At 51.5% G+C, this 23,016-nt stretch overlaps 1 protein-coding gene across 10 annotated transcripts in view; it reads left to right on the forward strand.

Annotated features, from left to right (window-relative positions):
• Window positions 1-13,924, forward strand: part of PLEKHA7 (pleckstrin homology domain containing A7) — a 229,963-nt gene extending 216,039 nt beyond the window's left edge. For 5 of the 10 annotated variants that reach the window (XM_061440676.1, XM_061440680.1, XM_061440683.1 and 2 more), the window contains 7 exons: window positions 1,588-1,691; window positions 2,534-2,734; window positions 5,610-5,768; window positions 8,163-8,296; window positions 9,175-9,317; window positions 11,064-11,174; window positions 12,509-13,924. In XM_061440676.1, coding sequence (XP_061296660.1) covers window positions 1,588-1,691; window positions 2,534-2,734; window positions 5,610-5,768; window positions 8,163-8,296; window positions 9,175-9,317; window positions 11,064-11,164 — 842 coding nt within the window. In that variant the 3' untranslated portion in view covers window positions 11,165-11,174; window positions 12,509-13,924. Of the gene's footprint in view, window positions 1-1,587; window positions 1,692-2,533; window positions 2,735-5,609; window positions 5,769-8,162; window positions 8,297-9,174; window positions 9,318-11,063; window positions 11,175-12,508 lie in introns of those variants that run through there. The other 5 variants (XM_061440678.1, XM_061440682.1, XM_061440677.1 and 2 more) reach the window with 4 other exon arrangements.
• Window positions 13,925-23,016: the final 9,092 nt, after the last annotated feature.

The following is a 23,016-nucleotide window of genomic DNA, read 5'->3' on the forward strand; positions in this document are numbered from 1 at the left end:
TGTTATAACATAAGCCCTTTATAGTCACTTAGTGAAGATTCATAATAATCCTGTGAGAGAAGTACTGTTGTTATCCCCATTTTTAGAGGTAAGAAAACCAATGAGGTAAGAAAGGAAATAACTTGCCGATTAGCCACTAAGAGATGGAGTCAGAGCACAATGCCGCTGTCCTGGCTCTAGATCCGCTGTACCCTGCAGGCTGGGACATGGGCTGTCTGCCGTCAGCTTGACCATCTCGGGTCTTCCGTAGGTTTTCTCCTCATCTATGTCACTCTAAGACTTTAAACAAACACATCTTTCTTCTCCTTTGGGCCCTCTTCTTACTCTCTTCCCCTATCCCTCTGAGATGGAGGTGGGAACACACAGGCCCTTAGGCTCACCCATGCCTCATTTCCCCCCGTAGCCAGATTCTCTTCCTCAGAAATCCTTTTAAAGGGAGGCTGCCTGGAACCCCTGAGCAGGTTAGGCACACTCCCCCCATTTGGTGGGAGGTCAGGTGCTTTCCTTTAGACAGGGTGTGGAAACAGGAGGCCACACAGCCGTGGTTCGGGCAGCTGTGGGGTTATGTGACTTCCAGCCCACCATGCTGGCTAGGCTTGCCATGGCCTGAGCTGGTCCCGGAAGGGGACTGGCTTTTGCTGAGCTGGGCCACAGCGACCCCTGGCACTATGCCTGGGGACCCTGTTCTCTTCATTCAGCCTAGATGTGTTCGTTAATGGCAGTGTTAGAGGCCTGTGGGGTGGGACAGATCTTTGTTGCTCAGGAGTCTCTGGGCACTGCAGGACATTCATCATTCTTTTTCCCATGTGCTAAATGCTAGTGGTGTCAACACGATGCCCATTTCCAGATGTCAGGGACCAGCCTTGATAAGCATGTTGGTAGTGGACAAAGCTTGGACTGTGGCTCCACAGAATCTTGGACAAGGTGCTTAACTTCTCTAAACTTGAGATTGCGCACCGTCACAGTGGTTAGGTAATGCTCCCCTGTAGGGCCGGTGGAACAAAATCTGTGTGAAACATGTGTTGTGTTACCTGCCTGTCATATGGTAAGCACTCCGTGAGCGCCTGGTGCCTCCTCTTTCCCTTCTTCATTCATTCGTTCATTCAACTAGTTGTTGTTGAATTTGTCACCAGGCATGTTGACACTGTGGTTAGTGCAGTAACCAGTGAATATACTGAAGAGTGTAGGGAATGACTGTTTCTGCCTGGGCCATTTAAAAAGGCTCTCACAGGCAGGGCATCCAGGTTGGGTCATACAGGGTGCATAGGAGTTCATCAAGAAGAAGGGCATTCCTCGCCCTCTGTCCTTTCCTCCTGCCAGGCAGCCCAGTCTTCTGCATGTGAGGGAAGATGTGGGGAGCCCTCAGATCTTCAGGGACACTGTCCCCCGTTAGGGACAAAGGGCACCCATGAGCTAGCCCCTCATTCCCTACCTGGGGCTTTGCTCTTCTAGGCCCTGGGAGGAAGAAGCATGGGTTATTGGCTGGGTCCTTGTGGTCCTTTCGTGGGAGTGGGGGGTGATCGAGAAGGGGCTGGTGGCCTGTCCTCCTCACTACAAATCCACTCGCTTTTCTCTTTCTTCACTAAGGCCTCTCAGGGTCCATGTCAAGGCTCCAGCAATCGTCCACTATTGCTCCCTACGTCACCCTCCGGAGGGGTCTAGACGCCGAAAGCAGCAAGATGACCTACCCTGTGAGTAGGCCTTGAGAAGTTCTCGAAGGGCTCACTGCTCCCTCATGCACAGAGGGAAGGGCTCTGAGGTGGACAGTGACGGGCTGTCCCATGAGATGGCCCCGGCCCCTCCTCAGCTCAGCATCCCTGTCACCACGTGCTTACGATGCCTTCCCCACTGCCCACCAAGAGGGGCGTCATACCACCCCCTCCATTTCCCAAGGGCCCCCGCCCTTCTCCTCGCTCTCACCCAGCGAGCCACACCCTGATTCCTGGTCCATCATGCGGTGTGTGTGTGTGCCCACCTGGACAGGCCTGGGCCTCAGGGTCTGCATCTGCAGGATGGGGTGCTGCCAGAGGGCCCATGAGGGCTGGGTTGTCATGTCCCTGAGTGTGCTTAGAGGGGAGAGAGTGTGTGTGTGAATGTGAGTGTGTATGTGTGGGGGGGTGAGTGTGTGTCTGTGAGTGTGTGTGTGTGTGGGTGAGTGTGGTGTGTATATGTGTCTCAGTGTGCTTAGAGGGAAGAGAGAGAGTGTGTGTGTGAGTGTGAATATGAGTGTGTGTGTGTCTGTGTGTGTGGGTGTGTGTGTATGTGTCTCAGTGTGTTAGAGGGAAGAGAGAGTGTGTGTGTGTAAGTATGTGAATGTGAGTGTGTGTGTGTGACTGTGTGAATGTGTGTGTGGGTGAGTGTGTGTGTGTGTATGTGTTTCAGTATGCTTAGAGGTGAGAGAGTGTGAGTGTATGTGAGTATGTGAATGTGTCTGTGTGTGTGCGTGAGTGTGTGCGCGCACGGGCTGAAGCCAGGTGGCCGGCCGCCCTCTGTTCTCAGCCCAGCCGCCCTGTCTGCCCCTCCTGCCCCTCAGAGACCCAAGAGTGCCTTGGAGCGCCTGTACTCAGGAGACCACCAGCGGGGCAAGATGAGTGCGGAGGAGCAGCTGGAGCGCATGAAGCGGCACCAGAAGGCGCTGGTCCGGGAGCGCAAGAGGACGCTGAGCCAAGGAGAGAGGACGGGGCTGCCCTCGTCCCGCTACCTCAGCCAACCACTCCCGGGAGACCTCGGCTCAGTATGTTAGGAGGGTCCAGGCAGGCGGGCTGGGACAGGGAGCAGAGCTTCCCCGAGGCCCCCAGACCCGAGCCCGGCTCACCCCCGAGAGAGTGGTTCAGAGAACGCCCCGTGGGCTGTGTGTCCGCAAGCCAGGCCACGTGAGTGACTTGGTCAGAGGGTGCCCCGAACTAGAGAAAGAATGAGGATGTCACGGCAGGAGCCCAGGAGCCAGAGGAAGCGTCCACGGTCAGGTCTCCAGTCGAGCTTGAGGGAGAGGCCCTTCTTTGGCATTCTGAGTCTCTTGCCTGAACCCAGGACTTGGAAAGTACAGACTTGGAGGAGTGGAGGAGAAAGATGGTGCTATGATTTGAGGAGTGCAAGTCAACCAGCCTCCCAAACCTCCAAGCGGGTGCCCTGGGGAGCAACTGAGCAGGGTGTGGTGCCCACACCCCTGAGGGCCCGGGGTCTCCCACAGCTAGCCGTGCGGACAGGCCCTGCACCCAAGGAGAGCCAGGCTGCCTGCTGCCCTCTGGTGGTGCTTCCAGGCACTGCACCCTGCCCACAGTCTCCTTAGGTCCCTTTTGGAAACATTCCACTGGATTTTTCTCTATTGTTTGAAATCAAATGTTTCCCTAGACCTCTAGCCTGACTGTTCTTTCCCTAATTCATTGCACAAGCTCTTTTGCTTTTAGCGTTACCGCTCATTGCCTCTCTAATCCTGCCTGATTGTGTTTACAGAAGCTTCTAATTTGCATCCACCATTCTCTAACTGGCCTGTGCTCCTGTTACCAGGCTTACAATAGCAGCTCTTTTCTCCATAGCCTAGCGAGCCCTCCCATGTGTGACTCACTTTCTGCTGCCCCCTTTATGCAGGCTTACTGACTCATAATTCACTTATCCCAAAAGCCGCCCCGCAAGGCTGAGCCAGCCCCACTGCCCAAGGGCGGTGGTCTTTGCCAGAGGTCTGGGCGTGATGAATTTATTAATGTCCATGCCTTATACTGGGATAGTTGACATGGACTTCAGAGATTGCACGTTTGAATAAATTCTGCCAAGTCTGAGGTGGTTCGGTTTTAATTCCTCCAGCCCCATCGGCACAATTTCTTATGGAAAACTTTTTGTGTTCTAGTATTTTATAACTTGAACAGGTAGCAAGATACATTATGATTTGTATTCAGAGGGCCTCTTGGCAGCTGTTAGGTCAGACACCAAAGGGATAAGACCTAGCACACTCATATCCTGAAAAGCTGCAAAGCCAGTAACTTTTAAACTTTGTAAGTAAATGTCTTATGAGATAAAACTGACTTTTTACAACCTGATGTCTCAAATGTAGAAAAATGATCTAAAAATCGTAACTTGAATACTTTGTAATTTTTTCTCTTTAAAAAAGACTTGTGTTAAGTCTCTGCCTCAGCGCCAATAAACATGTTGCTTAATGATGATGCATTGGCGTGGTTCTTCCCCAGGATAAACTGTACAGTCCAGTGAACTTTTTCTGTCTGTGGAAGCAATCAGGCTGGGTTTATGTGAGGACCTGTCTCTATCTGGGGCATTGGTGAGCGTGTCAGAAAATGTGTGTTTTCTTTGTGAATCAATCATTAAATTAATTTTTCATCCCTGAATCTTCAACTGTCTAATCTTTTCGTACTTTAGTAGGAAGCCATCACCTGAGAGCGATTATGTTGACGCAGAGTCAGTATTGAGAGCTTGTGCATGAGTGGGTGAAATGTGCTGTTATGGCTATGGCTTTGGGGCTCAGGTGAGCGGGGCTGGAGGGGACATTAAAGTCGATTGTGACCACTCGGGGCTCTGTGAGGTGGATGAGGTGAGAGGGAGGACCCAGCCTGGGATGGAGAAGTTTCTGCTTGGCTTCTGCTCAAGAAAAGGGAGGCTTTGAGCCCATCGCCTCCTCTTAGCAACCTGCTCAACATGGAGTTCTGTGGGGACGAAGGCCACAGGTGATTAGGAAGGCCCAAGGGGAGCCCAACCATGGTACTGGGTTTTGTTTTTAGTTTCTGTTTTATATTGGAGTATAGCAGGTTAACAATGTTGTGATAGTTTCAGCCATGTGTGTGTGTGTCTCCGTTCTCTGTGCTGGGATCTTAAAGTGGCTGGGTTAGAGTTTCCTTCTGTGAAGCTTGCTCATTACAGAGTTGGGAATGTTGAGTTTGATTTAGCATTTAAGTCTTACATGGTTTTGGTTTTTCTAACTTAAATAGATGCCTGTACACAGCAGCTTATCTGCCTCAGTGGTCCTCAGCTGCTCCTGCTCACACGTCCCCCGCCCCACTGTGGATGCAATATTCCCCAGCCCTCACTGTGACCTGTGGGGAATTCCCACGAGAGAGCATCTTGGCTATCCCACTTGCTTACCAGGGCCTTGGAGGGTTTTGTTTTTTGCATTGTTTCTGAGCTGGGACATAGGACTCCAGAAACAGGAAAGGCTTCCATGAGCTGTCAGGTGGCAGGAGCAGCACACCCCTTCTCTGGAGCTCTGTCCCAGATTCAGTTTTGGGGTCACCTTCTGGGACCTGGAGGCTTCCTGTATCCCTGGGGACTATTGTAAGTCTAAAGTCGTGGATCACAGACCTGTGCCCTGGAGGTTGGAACACTCTGGGGCCAGATCAGAGAGACATGAGCACTTGGAGTCAGGCTGTATCAAAGGGGCAGAGGCCTTGTTCTCTCTGTCACAGAGTTTCAGCACACAACAGAGAGCATCCATGTCACAGACCGCTGCTGCCTTCTTTTAGAGACGGTGTTGAGGTCCATGGTCATACAGCTTTTCCCTAACGAGTCACAGACCCAACTTCCCAAGGACCCTGGTGCCCACAAGACCCACCCAAAAGGGGCCGGTCAGGAAGTGACTACATCTCACCCTCTCCTTCTGTTGCCAGTGGAAGCGTGAGCAGGACTTTGACCTGCAGCTGCTGGAACGGGCTGTACAAGGGGACAGAAAGGACAAGGAAGAGAATGGCTGGCTGAAGGTGCAGGCCATGCCTGTCACTGAATTGGACCTGGAACCACAAGACTATGACGTGGACATCAGCAGAGAGGTGAGGGCGGGGGCTTCCTTCATGCCTCATTCCTTCTGAGGCATGGCCTTCAGACTGCAGCCTGACCCACTCTCCCACCCTCCAGGGGCACGGGGGGTGTTGCCCTGAATGGGACAGGCTCGGCTTCAGTGTGGCCCAGAGGATGGGTGAACAGCAGCTGGAGGTGATGAGAGGAGTCCAGACATTGTGATGCAGGCTCAGATCCGTCTCTCTGGAACTGGGGGCAAGTCATTTAACTTCTCTGTGCCTTGGTTTCCTCAGCAGTAATGTCAGTTGTGGTGAGGGTTAAGAGACTCAGCATATTGCCCGGCCGATTGGCAATGATCAGAAAGCTATGAGCACAGGACCTGGCACGTAATAGGAGTGTGAGCAGGTCATTGTTATTGTTATGATATGTTCCCTGGAAAACCAGGAGTTGGTCTTACACCTGGCTAGTCAGGCTAGTTAGGCAATCAGACTTGAGATGGGGGAAAGGGGAGGCAGGTTTAGAAATCACAGGTGAAATTTTGGGACTTCCCTGGTGATCCAGTGGTTAAGACTCTGAGCTCCCAATGCAGGGGACCCAGGTTCAACCCCTGGTCAGGGAACTAGAACCCATATGCCACAACTAAGAGTTTGGGTGCCACAACTAAAGATCCTGTGTGTTGCAGCTAAGACCCGGCACAGCCGCAGCAATAAATATTAATACATTAAAAAAAAAAAAAAGAAATCACAGGTGAAATTTCCGGGTGTGGCAGAGGCTGGGAGACCTGGATAGGACTTGGTCTGAATTCCTGGCACCCTCTGGTGGCTCAAATACATCATGACCAGGCAGGCCCAGAAAAGCAAGTAACCGTAGCAGAGTGTCTTTACCCGAAGGAAGAGAAAGGGAGTCAGTGCATGACAGACTCAGGGTCTTCAAGACATAGGGTGGTCTCCTGTGTTGTGCCCCTCGTAAGCTCTGTAGAGCAGTGTTTATGGCTGTTTGGTTCACCTTTATGCACCCAGCACCAGGCCTAGCACACAATAGCCACTCTAAATATTTGCTGAATGACGACTCTGTTGAATGAAGTGCACAGTAGCCCAAACACAGTTGTGTGAGGACTCGGCCTGGCCTGAAACTGCATGAGAGGAAGTGCTCTTACCATGTGAAGGATAGATCAGACCGGAGTGGGGCAGACTGACGCCTGTGGAGTACCTGGGTTCTGGGGTCCACTGGGCCTCCAGGGGTTAACGAGGTTAGTCCCCTTCCTTAAGCCCCTTTCCCTTTGGCACCTCTAAAGCAGCCAGAAGTCCATGATTCTCAGCTTCACAAAAGAAGCTTCTACAGGCTTGCTTTGGCAGTGGGAAGTGCGCTTTGTGGTGTCCTGATTAGCCTGCTAGCCAAGGGGAAAAGTTCTTCCTTATCTCTAACCTAAATCCCTGCTCCTGCAATGTGATCTGCATCCTTGCTCTGGATCTGCCTTCATTGGGAAAAACAGGAGCTTTTTCTTGCTATCTTTCACCAGAATGGAAGATAGGGATGGGTTTAAATTCAAGTCCATATTTGCCCTGGGATTGGATTGACCTTGTCTTTAGGAGTTTCAACCAACCTCATTTTAAATGTCCTGCTGTTACTCAAGGAGAAAAAAATTCCCTAAGGTATGCGAAAGTTGCCTTTAGCTTTCTTGGCCCAAGTAAGGTTTCACTAAGCTGAGGTTGCTGTTGGGTTTGTGTGAGAGACTAGAGGGGTGGAGTAGGGGTCAGTTTCCTTTTGAGAGCAAGAGATGCAATGTGGCTGCCTCCTGTCTGGGTCAGAGGGCCTTTTGTAGGGACAAAAATCACTGTCACTTTCTTTCATTCCTCCTCCCAGCCACCCATCCAACTGCCCACCCACCCATCTAACTATCCAAGGAGTGTTTGCTGAAGGGCTACTGAGTACCAAGTGTCTGATCTAGACAGTGGAGAAACAAACAGAAAACAGAGACAGGGTGGGCAGGAGAGGCACAGTCAGGGAAGGTTTCTGTAGGTGAGGTTGGGAGGATGAGAGAGTCCGTGGAGCCCGGAGAGGAGCATCCCAGGCAGAGGGGAGAGCCCCAGGGGTCTGTGGGGCTGGAGAGGTCCGCACAGGTCAGATCACGTGGAGGGTGGCGTCACGGGTGACTGCTGTCCTCCTCGGGCTTCTGGTCTACTTACTTTGGCTTCCCCTTTCCCTTCCCTTGGACAGTAGGAGGTGCTGGGTATGGTGGAAAGAGCACGGGCTTTGGAGTCAAACCCAGATGCAGATCCTGACTCCACAGTGAACTGCTGCCGCTGTGATCTTAGCAAATACTTGAGTCTGTGGGCGGCTCCATGTGCCTCCTGGTGGGGGGACAGGGTCAGGGAGCAGGTCTCAAACCAAACATCCCAACCACCGCCACCCGGCCCTTTCCTCAGCTCTCCAAACCAGAGAAGGTCTCCATCCCCGAGCGTTACGTGGAGCTGGATCCTGAAGAGCCGCCCAGCCTGGAGGAGCTGCAGGCGCGGTACCGCAAAGCCGAGAAGATCCGTAACATCCTCACCCGGTCCAGGTCAGCCCTCATGACGCCCGAGTCCTGACAGCCTGCTAGGCTGCCCCGGGGGTGTCTCAGCTGAACGGACCGGACTGGGCTGCCCGGGGTGTGTGTGTTTTATCAGGCCTCTGTCTTAGGCAAACATTGCTCATTGTAAGGGGCAGGTCGGCTCTCAGCACGTCACCGACAGATCAGCGAGGAAGCTCACCCAGGTCACCTGAAGGTCATGAAGCTCTCAGAGGGCCATGCTAGGCCCTCGCCCCCAGATCTGTGTCCCGTGGCCCTGGCAAGTGTGAGGAGTGGAGCCAAGTGTGGCGGTGAAGTGGACACGCTTAGAGATTGCCCCCAAGGATGGTGCTCCCAGCCCCAGGGCCTGTGTTCCCTCATTTAGACCTTTGGAGTCCCTGCTTTGGTCCCCAAATCAGAGCCACTGTTCACCTATCAAAGTGGCCTGTGCCAGTGGCCTGTGGCCTAGACCAGAGCCAGGGGCCCAGCCGTGTCCTGAGCTGCCAGAGGCCTCATCCACACCCCTGGAGGCCAGGAGAGGACCCCAGCAAGTGGCTTTCCTGTCCCATCAGCCCCTGTAGCCTCAGAAACATAAACCTGGTGTTTGAGGTCCTCCCTTTCAGAGCCAGGTTAGCCTTTTCACGTCTGGATGGAATAGGAGCCTAGAGCCAGAACTCTTAACTTGGGGTCTGTGATCCCCCAGAGGAGGGGCAAAGCTATGGCTGGGCGTTTAAGGAGAGGAGCTCGTGCACCTTGGTCTGGAGAGAAAGTGCCCTGCTTTTATCTGACGCCCCCAGGAGGGTGAGATCCATAGGCCAGGGGACCCCCCTCTCCTGAGGTGGACGCCATGGGCAGGGAGGCCCACAGCCCGCTTTCTGGCCCTGCCGCAGCATGTGCAATCTGCAGCCGACCGCCAGCCAGGACCGGAACAGCGTGGCAGACCTGGACTCGCAGCTGCAGGAGCAGGAGCGCATCATCAACATCTCCTACGCCCTGGCCTCGGAGGCCTCCCAGCGCAGCAAGCAGGTGGCAGGTGAGGCCGCGGGGGCAGCCTCGGAGGCTGGGCCCCAGCCCCTGCTCCCTGGGTTCAGGGCCCGGCCCAGCCTGTCCGGAGTTGGTGGGAAAGCAGGCTTCAGGCATAGAAATTGAGGAACAGTGGTGTTTGCCCTGTCCCTTGCAGGGCGTGGTGGGGGCAGAGTGGGCAGGCTGAGCAGGGGAGCTGGTGCTCAGGAGCATTGGAGGACGGAGGTCTGGGAGAGGCCGTGCGGCTCATTGTTAGCCCTGGGAGTGGTGCTGCTCTTCTGCTGTCTCTGAGGTGGCCGGTTGAGAACAGGCTGTTCTGGCTCCTGAGCTGAGGGGTCCAGGCTAAGATTTCTGGCCTCACGAAGAAGGGGCAGGAAAGCCTCTGGTGCTTGGATTTCTTGCGGGACGAGACAGAAGGGGCCCCTCTAACCCTCCTTGGGGTTTCTGCTTTGTTCCCCAAATCAGAGCCACTGTCCATCTATCAGAGTTGCCTCTGAGTGGCCTGTGCCAGAAAGCGGGACTTGGAAAGTGGGACTTTGTTGTCCAGTGGGGAAAAAAAATATACCACAGGATGGGAGGGTGTGTGTGTGTATGTACATGTGCACATGTGTAAAAAAGGCTTTCTCTTTCTCAGGAGCGTATATGTATTTGTGTGTGAACATGTATGCGTGTGTAAAAGAGGCTTTCTCTCTCAGCTGGGAAAGCGACTCCTGGCTCCTCTCCCCACCCTCACTGGCCTCCTATGTGAGCCCTCGCAGGGCTCCTCTCCCCACCCTCACTGGCCTCCTATGTGAGCCCTCGCAGGGCTCCTCTCCCCACCCTCACTGGCCTCCTATGTGAGCCCTCGCAGGGCTTCTCTCCCCACCCTCACTGGCCTCCTGTGTGAGCCCTCGCAGGGCTCCTCTCCCCACCCTCACTGGCCTGCCTATGTCAGTCCTCGCAGTTCACCCAGGGCTGTTTCTCCCCAGGTGCGGTGGCCCCTGCATGGCTAGGTGGTGCCCTTGGCCAGGAGTGAGGGTGGTCATAGAGTGAAGTGGTGTCACAGTCCCCACTGGTCCTCCGACTCTGGCCAAAGGGTCTAGAAGTGGCCGAGGGTGGGGCCTGCCAGGCCTGAGGTGGTGGCCCTGGGGAGCAGAGCTGTACCAAGAAGCCGTGGGATGACTGAGGGCAGAAGGAAGCCTGTTCTCTCTCCCCCAGCTCTGGTCCCGTACAGAGTCCCTGAGGTCCCTGCTGTCCTGACTCCCCTGAGGACATGTGCGTCAGCCAAGAGGGCGTCCTTGTGGGGGAGAGAGCAGGCGGCTCCCCCAGGCCCATCCTCCTGATGATCCTGGGGGTCCCTGAGGCCCCGCATGGCGGTTTTGAATTCCTCCCTGTGTCCAGGGGTCCAGCAGGGGGACCTGCCCTGCTGTAAATCACCCTCCTCTCTGGCCTGTGCTTGCTCTTACCTGTGTGGACGTACTGTCCTCGGCTTCCTCCCCGCCAGCAGGCGAGTGCGCCCCAGCCCTCCCACCATGTCCCCCGCGACCACTCCCCCGCTGAGTGGCCTCCTCTGCTGCAGCCCCTCCTCACTCTTGCTCCCTTTCTCCAGTCCCAGGCCAGGCCCCAACCTGGCCCCACAGGCGTGTCCCCCAAGCCCAGGCCACTAGTGGCGGGCAGTGGGGCCCACAGCTCCCCAGCCCTGCCGAGTGGGGCGTTTGGAGCTGCGGGAGCAGACGAGGAGCCTAACACACCACTTAATTCCTGTCTGCCCGTCTAGCGCAGCAGCTGGCCCTCCTCCCGCCTAAAGCCCCCCTGTCCTCCAGGACCGTGCCACCTTACCCCCCCTTAAGCAACGGACTCCACTACACCTTTGTCTAACACCTTCCAAGTAAGAGCCCCCGCCTGGCATCGTGGCCCCTCTCCTGGCGCTGAGCATGTCCCCTCCCTGCTGCTGAGATGATAGCAGTACCACCTGCTGATGCTTCCTTCCTTGGGCAAAGCGGCTGCTGGGGAGACCTCCCGGGCTGGTGGGCAGGAGCGGGGCTGTTGGTTTTTAGGAACTCAGTGTTCGGTGGCTCCCATACAGGAGAGCCTGTGAAATCTCAGGGACCAGAGCCACGCCCCTCCCTGCCCAGCTGTCCTTCCTGCAGGCGGCCTAGTGCCCCCAAGGGACCAGTGCGAGCCAGACGGCGTGTAGGGCTTTCCCTCTCGTCCCTCTGTAGTGTTTATGGTTGACATTGCTGAGCACCGGCAATAACCCCGTGGGGATATTCACCGCATTTTACAGATGAGGAAGAGCAGCTCAGAGCCAGTGAGGGACTGGCCCAAAGAATCATGGCTGTGGGTGTCAGAACCAGGGTGGGGACCCTTTCCTCGTGAGTCCTCTGTCGCCACTTGTGTGCCCATCTGGCCACCCGAGGAGCTCTAGGTGTTTGGAGAAGGGAGTGCAGTGAGGGATGGAGGTGCGTGGTTGGGGTGGAGACATGCTCTTGGGCAGGTGTCCCCCAGCCTGAGGGTGGGACTTGGGACAGGCTGTAGGGAGGTATACAGTAGGGCTCCTGTGGCTGAGGAACCCCAGGGAAATGCTCCATCAGGTCTTGGCTCCAGAGGACCCTGTAAAGGCCACAGCATCTTCTGGGGTCACAGGTGGGGTGTGTGGTTTGCTCTTACAGATCTGAGTGTCCCAGGTCACAGAGAGGCTCTGTTTCTATCAGCTTTTGGCACCTCTGTGGCCATGAGTCAGCCTCCGATGCTCTTTTCAGAGCCCATCCACATTTCCTTTTACCCTTCCAGCATCCTCAGCAGTTCTAGGAGATTGGTGCGATCACCCTGTTTTTAGATTAAACTAACAAGGGCCACGGAAGCTGAGCAACTTACCCAGAATGACTCAGCAAACGGAGGGCCGGGCCGGAACTGGAACCCAGAGCCCTCTTTGCTCAGGCCTATGGCCCTGTTAGAGCAGGGACCCAGTCTCAGGGCCAGTGTGTGTCTGGCAGACTTCCTAGAAGTGATGGGGTGGAGGAAAGGTGGGGCACCCATGAGTCCTAGAGCCCGAGCGTCCCCCAGCAGCGGCCGCGTTGCCCTGGCCTCCTGCCCGGCTGCACTCTGTCTTGTTAGCCTGCCATCCCCTGTCCCATGTGTGAGCAGCCAAGCCCACCACCTGCTCCCCAGAGTGGGCTGGGGTCCTGCCAGCCCCTCACTGTCTCCTCCGCTTTTTGCCAGCCCAGGCAGTGACTGACCCGTGATCCAGCACACAGAGAAGTCTGGAGCCAGGGGCCAGCAGAACCAGTTTCCTCCGAGAAGATCCATCCTTCTTCCGCCAAGGAAACCCCTTCCAGCTAAGCGGGGGTTCAGCCTGGAGGACGGAGTAGCCCGTCAGCTGTGGGGTGTCCACCACAGGGCGAGGTCCTAACCCCCCCGCTTGTTTTAGTTCAGACTCCTTTTACATGTGACAAAGGCACTTTTGATACACACTGTACAATACTGATGCTGTATTTTAGAATCAGGATGTATTTTATAATGTTCACCTCAAGGGCTCAGTGGCCAAGAAGGTGAGGATGCAAGATTTTGGAGCTGCACACACAGATTCAGGTATCGTGGGGTGGTGGGTGTGGGTGGGGCCGAAGGGCAGGGTGCAGGGTGAGCAGAAGGCAGTCCAGCATCTGCTGAACGCAGGCAAGCTTGGATGTGAGACATGCTGCCGGTGGATTCCAGTGTGGGGCTCACTGGCGTGCTGTCCAGGGCAGTGGTCAGCCGTCCCTGATCTTGACCGCCTGATGGCCAGCTCTGGAGGGTGAAGCTCCACCGAGACAGAGCCCAAGTCTGTGCCTCGGCCTTGGGTCTGCCTTAGGCCCAACAACGTGTCTAAGAACTTTGGTTCCCAACCCGCCCATGAGGTTCTCTCAGCAAAGGGCTCTTCTCAAAAATAAAAAAAGTTTGCTTTAATTAAAAAAAAAAAAAAAGAAATACAGAACACTTTGAAATACAGAAAAGGTGAGAAGAGCATCTTCGACTTGTATCATAAGCAATAAACGTCACACCGGGTGGCATCTACCTGCAACTCCCTGTGTCCACGCTAGGCTGTGATAGCGATCCTGGGACCTTTGCAGCCTGCCCCTCAGAACACAGGTCAGCTTCCCAGGACTTGGGTCAGTGGCTGGAGGGCAGGCAGCGGGTCCCCACCATCTCTGATGGCCAGCAAGGCCATGATGGCAGAACGATGACTTGACTTCCAGCCTAAAATGGGGAAGGGGCCACCAGACCAGCTGCCGTGTTTGTGGCCCTTTATATGAGTCGTGAGCTCATGATAGTCTGCATACAGAAAATGAGGTTGAAAAGGAATAAAACAAAAAACCTCCGTTGGGTAGAGCCACACTTTAAATGAAAATTGGTCTTTGACTATGGTCAGAAAAATAATCTTGAATATATTTAGAAGTTGCCGTCTATTTTTAACTAACTCCATATGCTGCCAGTATCGACTTCATGACATTTGCCAAAATAAGATTTTATTTTTGCCTTTATAAGATTTTGTTGGAAAAATGAAATGAGTATTTTGCAAGAAAAAGTTAATTTAAAAAAGAAGTGTAATGGTTTGCAAAAAAAAATGTGATGTACAGATTAAAGTATTAACCTGGTACACCTCCTGCTTTTTGCTGGCTATTTTCCATGAGTGCCCTGTGTTAGTTTTTTCTTTCTATTTCTTTGAAAAATCCCCAGTGTCAACTCTTGACCCTGCAGTGTTCACCTATGAAGTTTCTCCTGATGAGTTCTTGACACTTGATTGACACTGGAAGTCTAAGGGAGCAAGGCCTGTCCTCTCAGGCCCTTGGCTGGGCTTCAACAGCTGCTGAGGATGGTTCCCCACCCCAGCCCACCCAGTCAAGGGGCCGCTGGGCTGTGAACAGGCTGTGGACGCCTGTGCGGGGCTGGTTTGGCAGGCGGACTGCGATCCCACAGCGGGAAGGACCCCACAGGCCCTCTTCCAACCCACACGCCGCCAGCTCGTTCCAGTGAGGCGGGTTAGCGACGGACCGTTGCAAACTGGATTTGGATTTAATTCATTTTGACTTGTGATATATGCTTGAAACAGAAGGCAGGAGGCCAGTTCGGTTTAGGGATGCATGCATGTTCGAGTTTGTTGTTAATGGCAGTTTATCTCTGTTGCCAAGAAGAGCACCCGCAGTGCAGAGTGGCTTTCCAACTAGTTAAACTGGAGAGAACAGATTCCAAAGCATTCAGAAGAGGGGACGCTGCTGTTTTTTTAGCTACTGATTTTTAATTTTAAAATGGAAAGTATTCTCCGGTTTTAAGCATTACTTGGAGATAGCTCCATAACAGATGAAAGGGAGGCTGGGGTGCGAGGGGTGGGTGGTTGTGCTGTTGTGCTAAGTCGCTTCAGTCGTGTCCGACTCTTAGTGGCCCCATGGATTGTAGCCCGCCAGGCTCCTCTATCCACAGGATTCTCCAGGCAAGAACACTGGAGTGGGTTGCCATTTCCTACTCCAGGGGATCTTCTCAACCCAGGGATGGAACCCACGTCTCTTACATCTCTTGTATTGGCAGTTGAGTTCTTTACCACCTGGGAAGGCCCCGTGAGGGGTGGAGGTGGTGGAGAATTTGTCCACAGTTGAGTGCAAGGCAAGAAAAAAAGGTACAGGAGGTAGAGCCCCCGCCGCTAGGTGGCCACCATTCTCTCAGCAAAAGCACGTCAGGGGTTTTCTTACTAGCTGGTCCCACGCATGGTCCTGTGTGGGAGGGAACATGGTGACTCCTAACTCTTTTCTCCACTCCAGCGGGAGGAGGCGTAGCCTGTTCTCTAAGAATCGTGGCCCAAATTTCAAACAGAGAGCATGACAGGCCCTTGACTCAGATTCTACAAACAGCATGGATGGTTGGAAAAGGCACCCTCCAGCTGCGTCACGTTTGAGCAGGCAACATGGCCTGGCCCCCTTCACTGCTTCCTCGAGAGGACTCGTTACCCGAGGTAAGATGGGGCCATCTGTGAAAGGACTGGCTGACCAGGGACCCTCCAGGTGGGGGCCACTCTGGAAGGGAAACTCCACGTGGCCCGATAGTTTTGACTTCGCTTCTTTGCAGGGGCCCTGGGGGCCTGAGCAGAGTTTGAAACGATGGGATTGCTTGTGGTCAGCAAAGGGAGCATGAGCATACTTCCGCACCCCTGTTGACATCTATTCCTGACTTTATCCCAGGTCCAGTGGAAACCCAGAATGTCTTATTTTAGCAAGAACCAACAAGAATGTTTTAGGATCTAGTATGAAGTAGGGGTTGGGAATAAGCTTTCCTAATCCCCGCTTGACCCTCCTGAACAGCCCAGATCCTCACCATGTCCAGGCACTGTTTAGTTTTGTTTTTCAATTGGAGGATAATTGCTTTACCATGTTGTGTTGGTTTCTGCTATAGAACAACGTGAATCAGCCATAAGTATACATATATCCCCTCCTCCCAGCCCCCATCCCACACCTCTATGTCATTACAGAGCCCAAGCTGAGTTCCCTGCTCTATACAGCTACTTCCTGCTAGCTAGCTATTTTGTACCTGGCGGCGTATATACATCAGAGCTACTCTGTCAATTCCAGGGCATCGTTTAAAGGATTGACGTTGAGATGTGTATACATCTGTGATTGTGCATGAGGTCAGTGTGCCCAGGCTGATGTGGATGCTGAAGGCAGGCCTTTCGTTTGCTCCCCTTCATTCATTTTTTTGCTGCCTTTGTGTCTGGCCGAGGGGGTGGTGGTGGGATCTGTAGCTCACCCCTTCTCCCTCTAACTTGGCCACCTTCACTTAAGGTGGGTTTTCCAGAATTTTCCTGGCTGTTAGGTTGCAGCCCAAGGCCAAGGAAACCTCCATCTGCCCAAGGTCCTCTTGGGGATGGAAGGCGTGGGGGTGGGGGAGTGGAGTGGATGTGGACCCTGACTTAGCCAGACAAGAGCCCGTTTTAGACTTTGGGAGTTCCCCCAGCCGAGTACAGTGCTCTATGGCAAATCCTTTTGTGTTCTCACCAAGGGTGGGAAAGAAGCAGCAAATTATTTGTCTAATCCACAAATCACCTTTCTGAGACGGAGCAGGCAAGTGCTGGGAGTCCTCTGCCTCCAATTCAGCATCAGACGCCGGAGCATAGGAGGGACTTTGCCCATGAGGGTTGCATGCCGTTATGAAAAGAACAAAGAGACGAGGCTGGGGGTGGGGGTGGATGCAAAAAATGGCAGCCCCTCCCGGCCCGGTAAACACGCCATTGCTTTGCCATCTCCACTCCAAAGGCTATCACGTTCATTGCTCTCCCAGCAAAGAAACCTTTCTTCAGAGCGAGTGGCGGGGTACAAAGGCAGAGTACAAAATGTGTGCACATCACAGTCCCTGCAATTCTGTTTGAACAAGCATATTGATTGGGTCTGACCCTGTTACATTTTTTCCCTATTATTTGAAAAGGTGCATCTAAGTGTAGTGAATTGAACCAGCAGAGCTGAACTTTCCATGAAAACTTCTCAAGGTATTTCTTCAGTTCAAAGCTTTTGAATTTTAAAGGGCATTTTTAATACGAGTCTGTTGAGTTTTCTCTGCCAAAGCCCAACAAGAGATGTTAAATGCAGATGAGGCTGGAGCGAGGGTGCACGTGGGGGTGGACTCGCCCACGCTGCGGAGGGTGCAGGTCGTGGTTGGAGGGTGCGGATCCGCCCAGGAAGGACTGAGCTTTGGGGAGAGAGGCCGAGCCCGTGGAGCAGTACGCACAGACCCTAGAAAGTTTCTCTCTGAGCTCATTGGGGACTGCATAGGACACGGAAGAGGTTTCCCAGCTGAGCTTCTCGAAGGCTTTTTCATGGGGAGCTGAGAAGTACTTGCTAAGGGGCTTCTTCTGATGGATGAAGGTTTTGTCCTTGGGATGTAAGGGGTTCCCTATTCAGCTGCTTTAGAACTGAGAAGGCCTGAGAGGCACAGCCCCCTGGCTGAGGCCACAAAGTCAGAAAGAAAGCCGCTGCTGACCTCAGCCCTTGACATCACTTAACACTCAGAGATGCTTTCCCACTGAGCCCTGAGCTGCATCCCAGTCCTTAACTGATCTGACATGTGGGGACACTTTGCTGGTTGTGTGGGCCACAGCAGTGGTCCCTCATGCCATCCTGGTAGTGGGTCCTTGGAAGTATCCAGAATCTCATTTTCCCCCACACAGGGGGCCTCTCCTGACCCACTGAAGGCACACAGCCCCCTTTGACTGAGTTCCAAGTGTCTGTCTGCCTCTGGAGGCTTCTTGGGTCTGAAAAGCATCTCCTTTGTAGATCCTGAATTTGAGATCAGAGGCAAAATCATCCCAGGGAGAAGGTGAAAAATCAGATCCAGGGCTTGGGCATCTCAGCAAAATCCTTTCAATGTCCTTGCCTAGAAGACTGGCCTGGGAAGATCAGGACAGAGTAAGATGGCACTGATCCTCAGGTGCCCCCTTTCTTTGTAACCGTGGCTGGCCAATCCATTTTTAGGAGACTGACACCATGGCAAGGAAGCAGTCAGCTCTGGGACCAGGCTGCCTGGAATCTAAATCTGATCACGCCATTTTGCCAGTCCTGTAACCTTAGACAAGTTATTTGTCCTTGCTTCAGTTCCCTCACCTATAAAATAAAGATTTATATTGGCATCTACCTCAGGAGAGTTTTTAACGAAGATTAAATGAATTATGACATAGAAAATGCTAAGCATGGTTCTTGACCCCATAGGAAGCACTAGAAAAAATATGAGTTCTCATTTACCTGCTATTAAGACATGAGTTTGAGCAAACGCCAGGAGATAGTGAAGGACAGGGAAACCTGGCATGCTGCAATCCATGGCCTTGCAAAGAGTTGGACACGACTTAGCAACTGAACAACAACGAGTTATAATTACTTAACACATACTGCATTCTCATTCTTTAATTTGTTTACTTGTTTATAGCCAATCTCCCTTGCAAGAATATATGTTTGGTAAGAGCAAGAGCATCGTCTTGTTCATTATATCATCCCTAGTGCCGAGAACAAAGAAGGTACTGAGAAATTTGTTGAATGAATGAGGGGATGAAAAAGTCAAGGGCTGTTGGCCAGAAGCCTTCTCTCCTTCTCAGATGACTTTGTCTCTCTCTGCTCTCTTACCTGTTTTATACTCAAGCCCCTAGAGAGCATTCCTAGTGCCCTATTTTTAAGTTTCTTGAGTAGTAGGTAAGAGCAGGGGTTGTGCAATGCAGATAGATCCACCCTTATTGATTGACTCTGACCTTGGGCAAGTCATGGTACCTCCCTAAGCTTCAGTTTCCTCCTTTGAGAAATAGAAATGACAAGTCCCTACCGTACATGGGCGATGTGAAGACTGAGTGGGCCGACCGTCCCGGTGCTGGTTTGCTCTCGTGTAGGCTCCTTACTATGGACAGCAGGGCTTCAGACAGCCCTTCCACATTTAAACTCTGTACCCTCTCCCTGGCTCAGTGGATAAACAGATGGGGTCAGCTGCTGTTGCCCACCCGAGTCTTCTGCCCTCTACCATCTGTCTGCCATTTTAGACAGCTGCCTGCAGCAAGTTAAGCAGTGGCTCAGGGCTTTTGAAGTTTGGGTTCACAAGGCCGTGCCACCGCCAGGCTGCCTCCCTCAGCTCTCCAGGGGCTGAGGACAGGCGAATTCTCTGAGGCCTCCCCTCGCAGCCCTGAGGCTGTCCACCCCGACATCAGATCAACCTGTGCGTGCGCCTTTGATGTCAATTCCCAAACTGGAGCCTTGTCCTGTTCTGAGGACCTGGGCTTTGAAGTTGGCCTATAAACTGAGCTTTCAGGAAGAAAGTTGTCTGGTGTGCCTCAGAGCACGCCTGGGCCCTGTAAAGGCACACGGAATGCCATGAACACCTGATAAATAATTCTTTCTGGGCCCGAGAAAGATCCATTCCATTTATAGGGGAGGAAAATTCCCTTGACCTTTTCATTGAAGTTCTGGGTGGGGGAAGTGGTTAGAGAGGATTTTGAGTCTTCTTGCTGAAGTCACATGGGGTAGGCAGGTTGTCTCAGAGCTGAGCTCCAATGACTGCCCCAAAAGGGCTCCTGGTCCTAGACTCCTGACCTGAGGCCCCCCACCCCACCGCCAGCCCTGTTCCTGCCTGGAACAGGGGAGAAGATGGGGCCCTCTCACTGAAAGAGAGACCATGGTCCCCTCCAGGCCAAACCCTGCAAATAGCAGGGCTTCCGGGAGGCTCAGCCCTGTTGCCTACCTTTCCTTCCAGGGCCTGGCATGGTCAAGAGAGGAGGCAGACAAGGTTTCCCACCTGAAGGAGTTCTGAAATGGATACTGGCTTGTGTACCCTGAGCATTTAACCTCATGCCAGGCCTTCTGCAGGGCCCCTTTTGTGCATGATTGGATAATAGGATGTGGATATATGTGTAGTTTGGGGAAAGCTTCCTTTATGGCAAAATGTAACATACACACAGAAAGTCTATGAAATAACAGCATATAGCTCAAAAAAAAAAAAATGATCAGAAAACAGATATCTGTGTAATCACTGCCTTAGTTAAGAAATCCAGGTTTGCCAGGATGCAGGAAGCTCTGTTAATGCCCCTTCCTGCTCAGTTAGGCCCTCCTCTCCCAGACTTTTGTTATTACTACATACTTTTTTTTTTATAGTTTTACTATCTAAGCAGGCCTAGTCAAATACTCTAACTTATTTTTGTTTTCTGAAATGTGTACCAATGGAATAACAGAATGGAATAATAAAAGAATGTAATCCTTTGTGTCAGGCTTTTTTCCACTAAACATTATGATATTCATCCGTGTAACTATATTTCACTCATTTTGCTGTTGTATAGTATTCCCTGTAGGAATATTCTAGGAGTTTTTATCCACTCTACTGTTAAAGGACATTTGGATGTTTCCAGTTTGGAGCTATTAAAAATAATGCTGCTATGTACATTTTTACATATATCCCTCAATCCACATGTGATCGTTTCTTTTGGTCTATACCTCGGTATAGAGTTGATAGGTTATAAGGTATGCATACTTTCAATTTAGGTAACAAATGACAAACTGGTTTCCAAAGTGATAGTATTAATTTACAGTCCCACCATGAATATGTGAGTTTCTCCATATCCTCATTGTGGTGGCAGCCTCTGAGATGGCCCCCCAGTGATGCCCGCCTTCTGGCATTCACACCCTCTGTAAGCCCGTTCCCCTGGGCTGGAGCTAGCAGCTCCCTTTTAATGAATAGGCCATGACAGAACCTAACAGGGTGTCACTTCCAAGATGAGGTTACAAGGAGACTGTTGCTTCCGTCTTGGGCATCCTCCCTTGCTTTCTCACTGGAGAAACCATGTTGTGAGCTAACCTGTGGGGAGGCCCACAGGGTGGGGACAGATGTCTGTGACCAACAGCCAGCGAGGACCTAAGAGTGAGCTTGGAAATGGGTCCTCCCTGCCTCCAGTCAGCCCTCGAGATGATTACAGCCCTGCCTGCCACCTGATTACAACCTTGTGAGAGACCTTCAGCCAGAAGCACCCAGCAGAGCCCAGATTCTTGACTCACAGAAACTGTGAGATAAATGTTTATTGTTTTAAGTTGGTAAGTTTTGGGGTAATTTGTTACACAGCAATAGATAATATACTCAACAAAACTTTTTAAAAAGTTGTAACAATTTTTACTGTGTATGAATTAGGTTTACTAGCATCTTCCTGGTTATTGATATTGTGCATCCTTTCAAATGCTCTTTGACCTTTTGGATTTCTTTATTTGTGAAATATCTTCAGGACTCTTTATCATTATTCCATTGGTTTATGTATCTTTTTCTTGTTGATTTGTAAAGGTTCTAGACATAAGCGTGTCTTAATCTTGGCTACCCTTAGAAAGAAGTCTGAGGGAAGGGCTTGTAGGCAGAGAGTTAATTTGGGAAATGATCCAAGGAAGAGAGGGCTTCCCTGGTGGCTCAGCTGGTAAAGAATCTGCCTGCAATGCAGGAGACCTGGGTTCGATGGAATCCCCATGGACAAAGGAGCCTGGTGGGCTATAGTCCATGGGGTTGCAAAAGAGTTGGACATGACAGAGCAACTAAGTATATCCAAGGAACGGAAGTGGCAAAGAAAGGAAAGCAACAGAAGCATGCGCCTTCTCAAGTTGGTCACTGTTGTGAAAAACTTGGGCTCAGTCTCACTGGGACCTTCTGAAGAGTCACGTAAAATGCTCTTCAAAATTATCCACCTGTGGTGTAAGAAGAGCATTTATCTTCTGGCTCAGAGCCTTCTTTGACCAAGGGCTCCCCATGGGGTAAGTCCCTCACATCTCCATATCCTACATGTGTGGGTGATTCCCATGTGAACCCCACACTGGGGCAGCTAAGAAGCCCTGGGGCACCATGTGAGGTGTGGCTAGAATGAGATCCTACCACAGTCATATCTAGAGGATGCGTGGTGAAACACAAGGAGTATTTGACACAGAACCTGTTAAGGGTGATGTGCATTGCAAATGTCTTATACCACGCTGGCTTGCCTTTTCACAGCGACTTTCAGTCAGTAGACATTACTAGTTTTAAGGTAATCATGTAAATATTTTCCTTTGTAGTTTGCGGTGTTTTGCATCTTGTTCAAAGTCTTCTTGTGCTCAAGTCATGAAACTATTCTCTAAGGAGCTTTCTTGTTTTGCCTTTCACAGATCTACAGTATACCTGGAACTGGTTTTTAAGTTAAGGTGTGAAGTGGTCATCAGATCTCATTTTTCCCCACAGATGCCCAACTTAATGAAGAATCTATCATTTTCTTCCCACTGCTGTGCCACTTTGTCGTAATCAAGTATCTGTATATGTGTGACTCAATTTTTCTGTTCTGTTGTCTATATGTCTATCATTGTGCCAATATCATACTATTTTAATTAGTGGGGCTTTATGGTAAGCGTTGATACACAGAAAAGCAAAGTGTCTATCTTGTTCTTATTTTCCACAACTATCTTGGCTATTTTTGGTCTTTGTTTTTCCTTGTAAATTTTAGAACAAACTTGTCAAGTTTTATTTTCCACTCTCAATTGGGTATTTTTTTTTCTACTGAGATTACATTGTATGTAGATTACTTTGGAGAGAATTATATCACTACAATATTGAGTGTCCTAGTCTATGAACTTGTTTATTTAAACCTTTAAATATTTCTCTCCAAAATGCTTTATTGGAAAAAAATTATGCTTCTAGCAATGGTAGACAAGGGTACTTTGAAGCAACATTCCTACTGAGAACAAATGGAAAAGGAGGCTGAACTATTTTTTAAAAATATGTATTTGAAGGCAATGGAGAGCTTGCAAAGCTGTGAAAATATCTGGAGCCAAGATCCAGAGGAATGGAGCAAAGATAGGAAGCATGAGGTCAACCTCTGGTATCCCTTTTCCCCCTGAAGTAGATTGTCTGTTCCAAAAGCTGTGACGCTGAGAGCCTGACTAGCTGTTTTTTGACGGACTCTCCTACTCTCATCACGTTTGTATATGGCTTAGGAGTTAGTCAAGGACCAGGGGAGTTTCTTTATGTAGATTTATGTAGTCTCTGAACTCTTCCCTCCAAACTGCGATCTCTTGACAGCCCTGAATGCTACCTCCACCCAGTGAGTCTGCCGCCCGTTTGTACTTTGTTGAAAAATGACCCTAGAGAGAAATTTGGGTTGGGTTGGGAACTCATTGCGAGCACTTCCCTTTCAATGTTAGAAGCCCTTTGTGGGTTGGCCAACACAAATGTCTTACCTTTATTCTTGA

The sequence above is a fragment of the Bos javanicus genome, chromosome 15 (assembly GCF_032452875.1).
Source record: "Bos javanicus breed banteng chromosome 15, ARS-OSU_banteng_1.0, whole genome shotgun sequence".
NCBI classification, from domain to species: domain Eukaryota; kingdom Metazoa; phylum Chordata; class Mammalia; order Artiodactyla; family Bovidae; genus Bos; species Bos javanicus.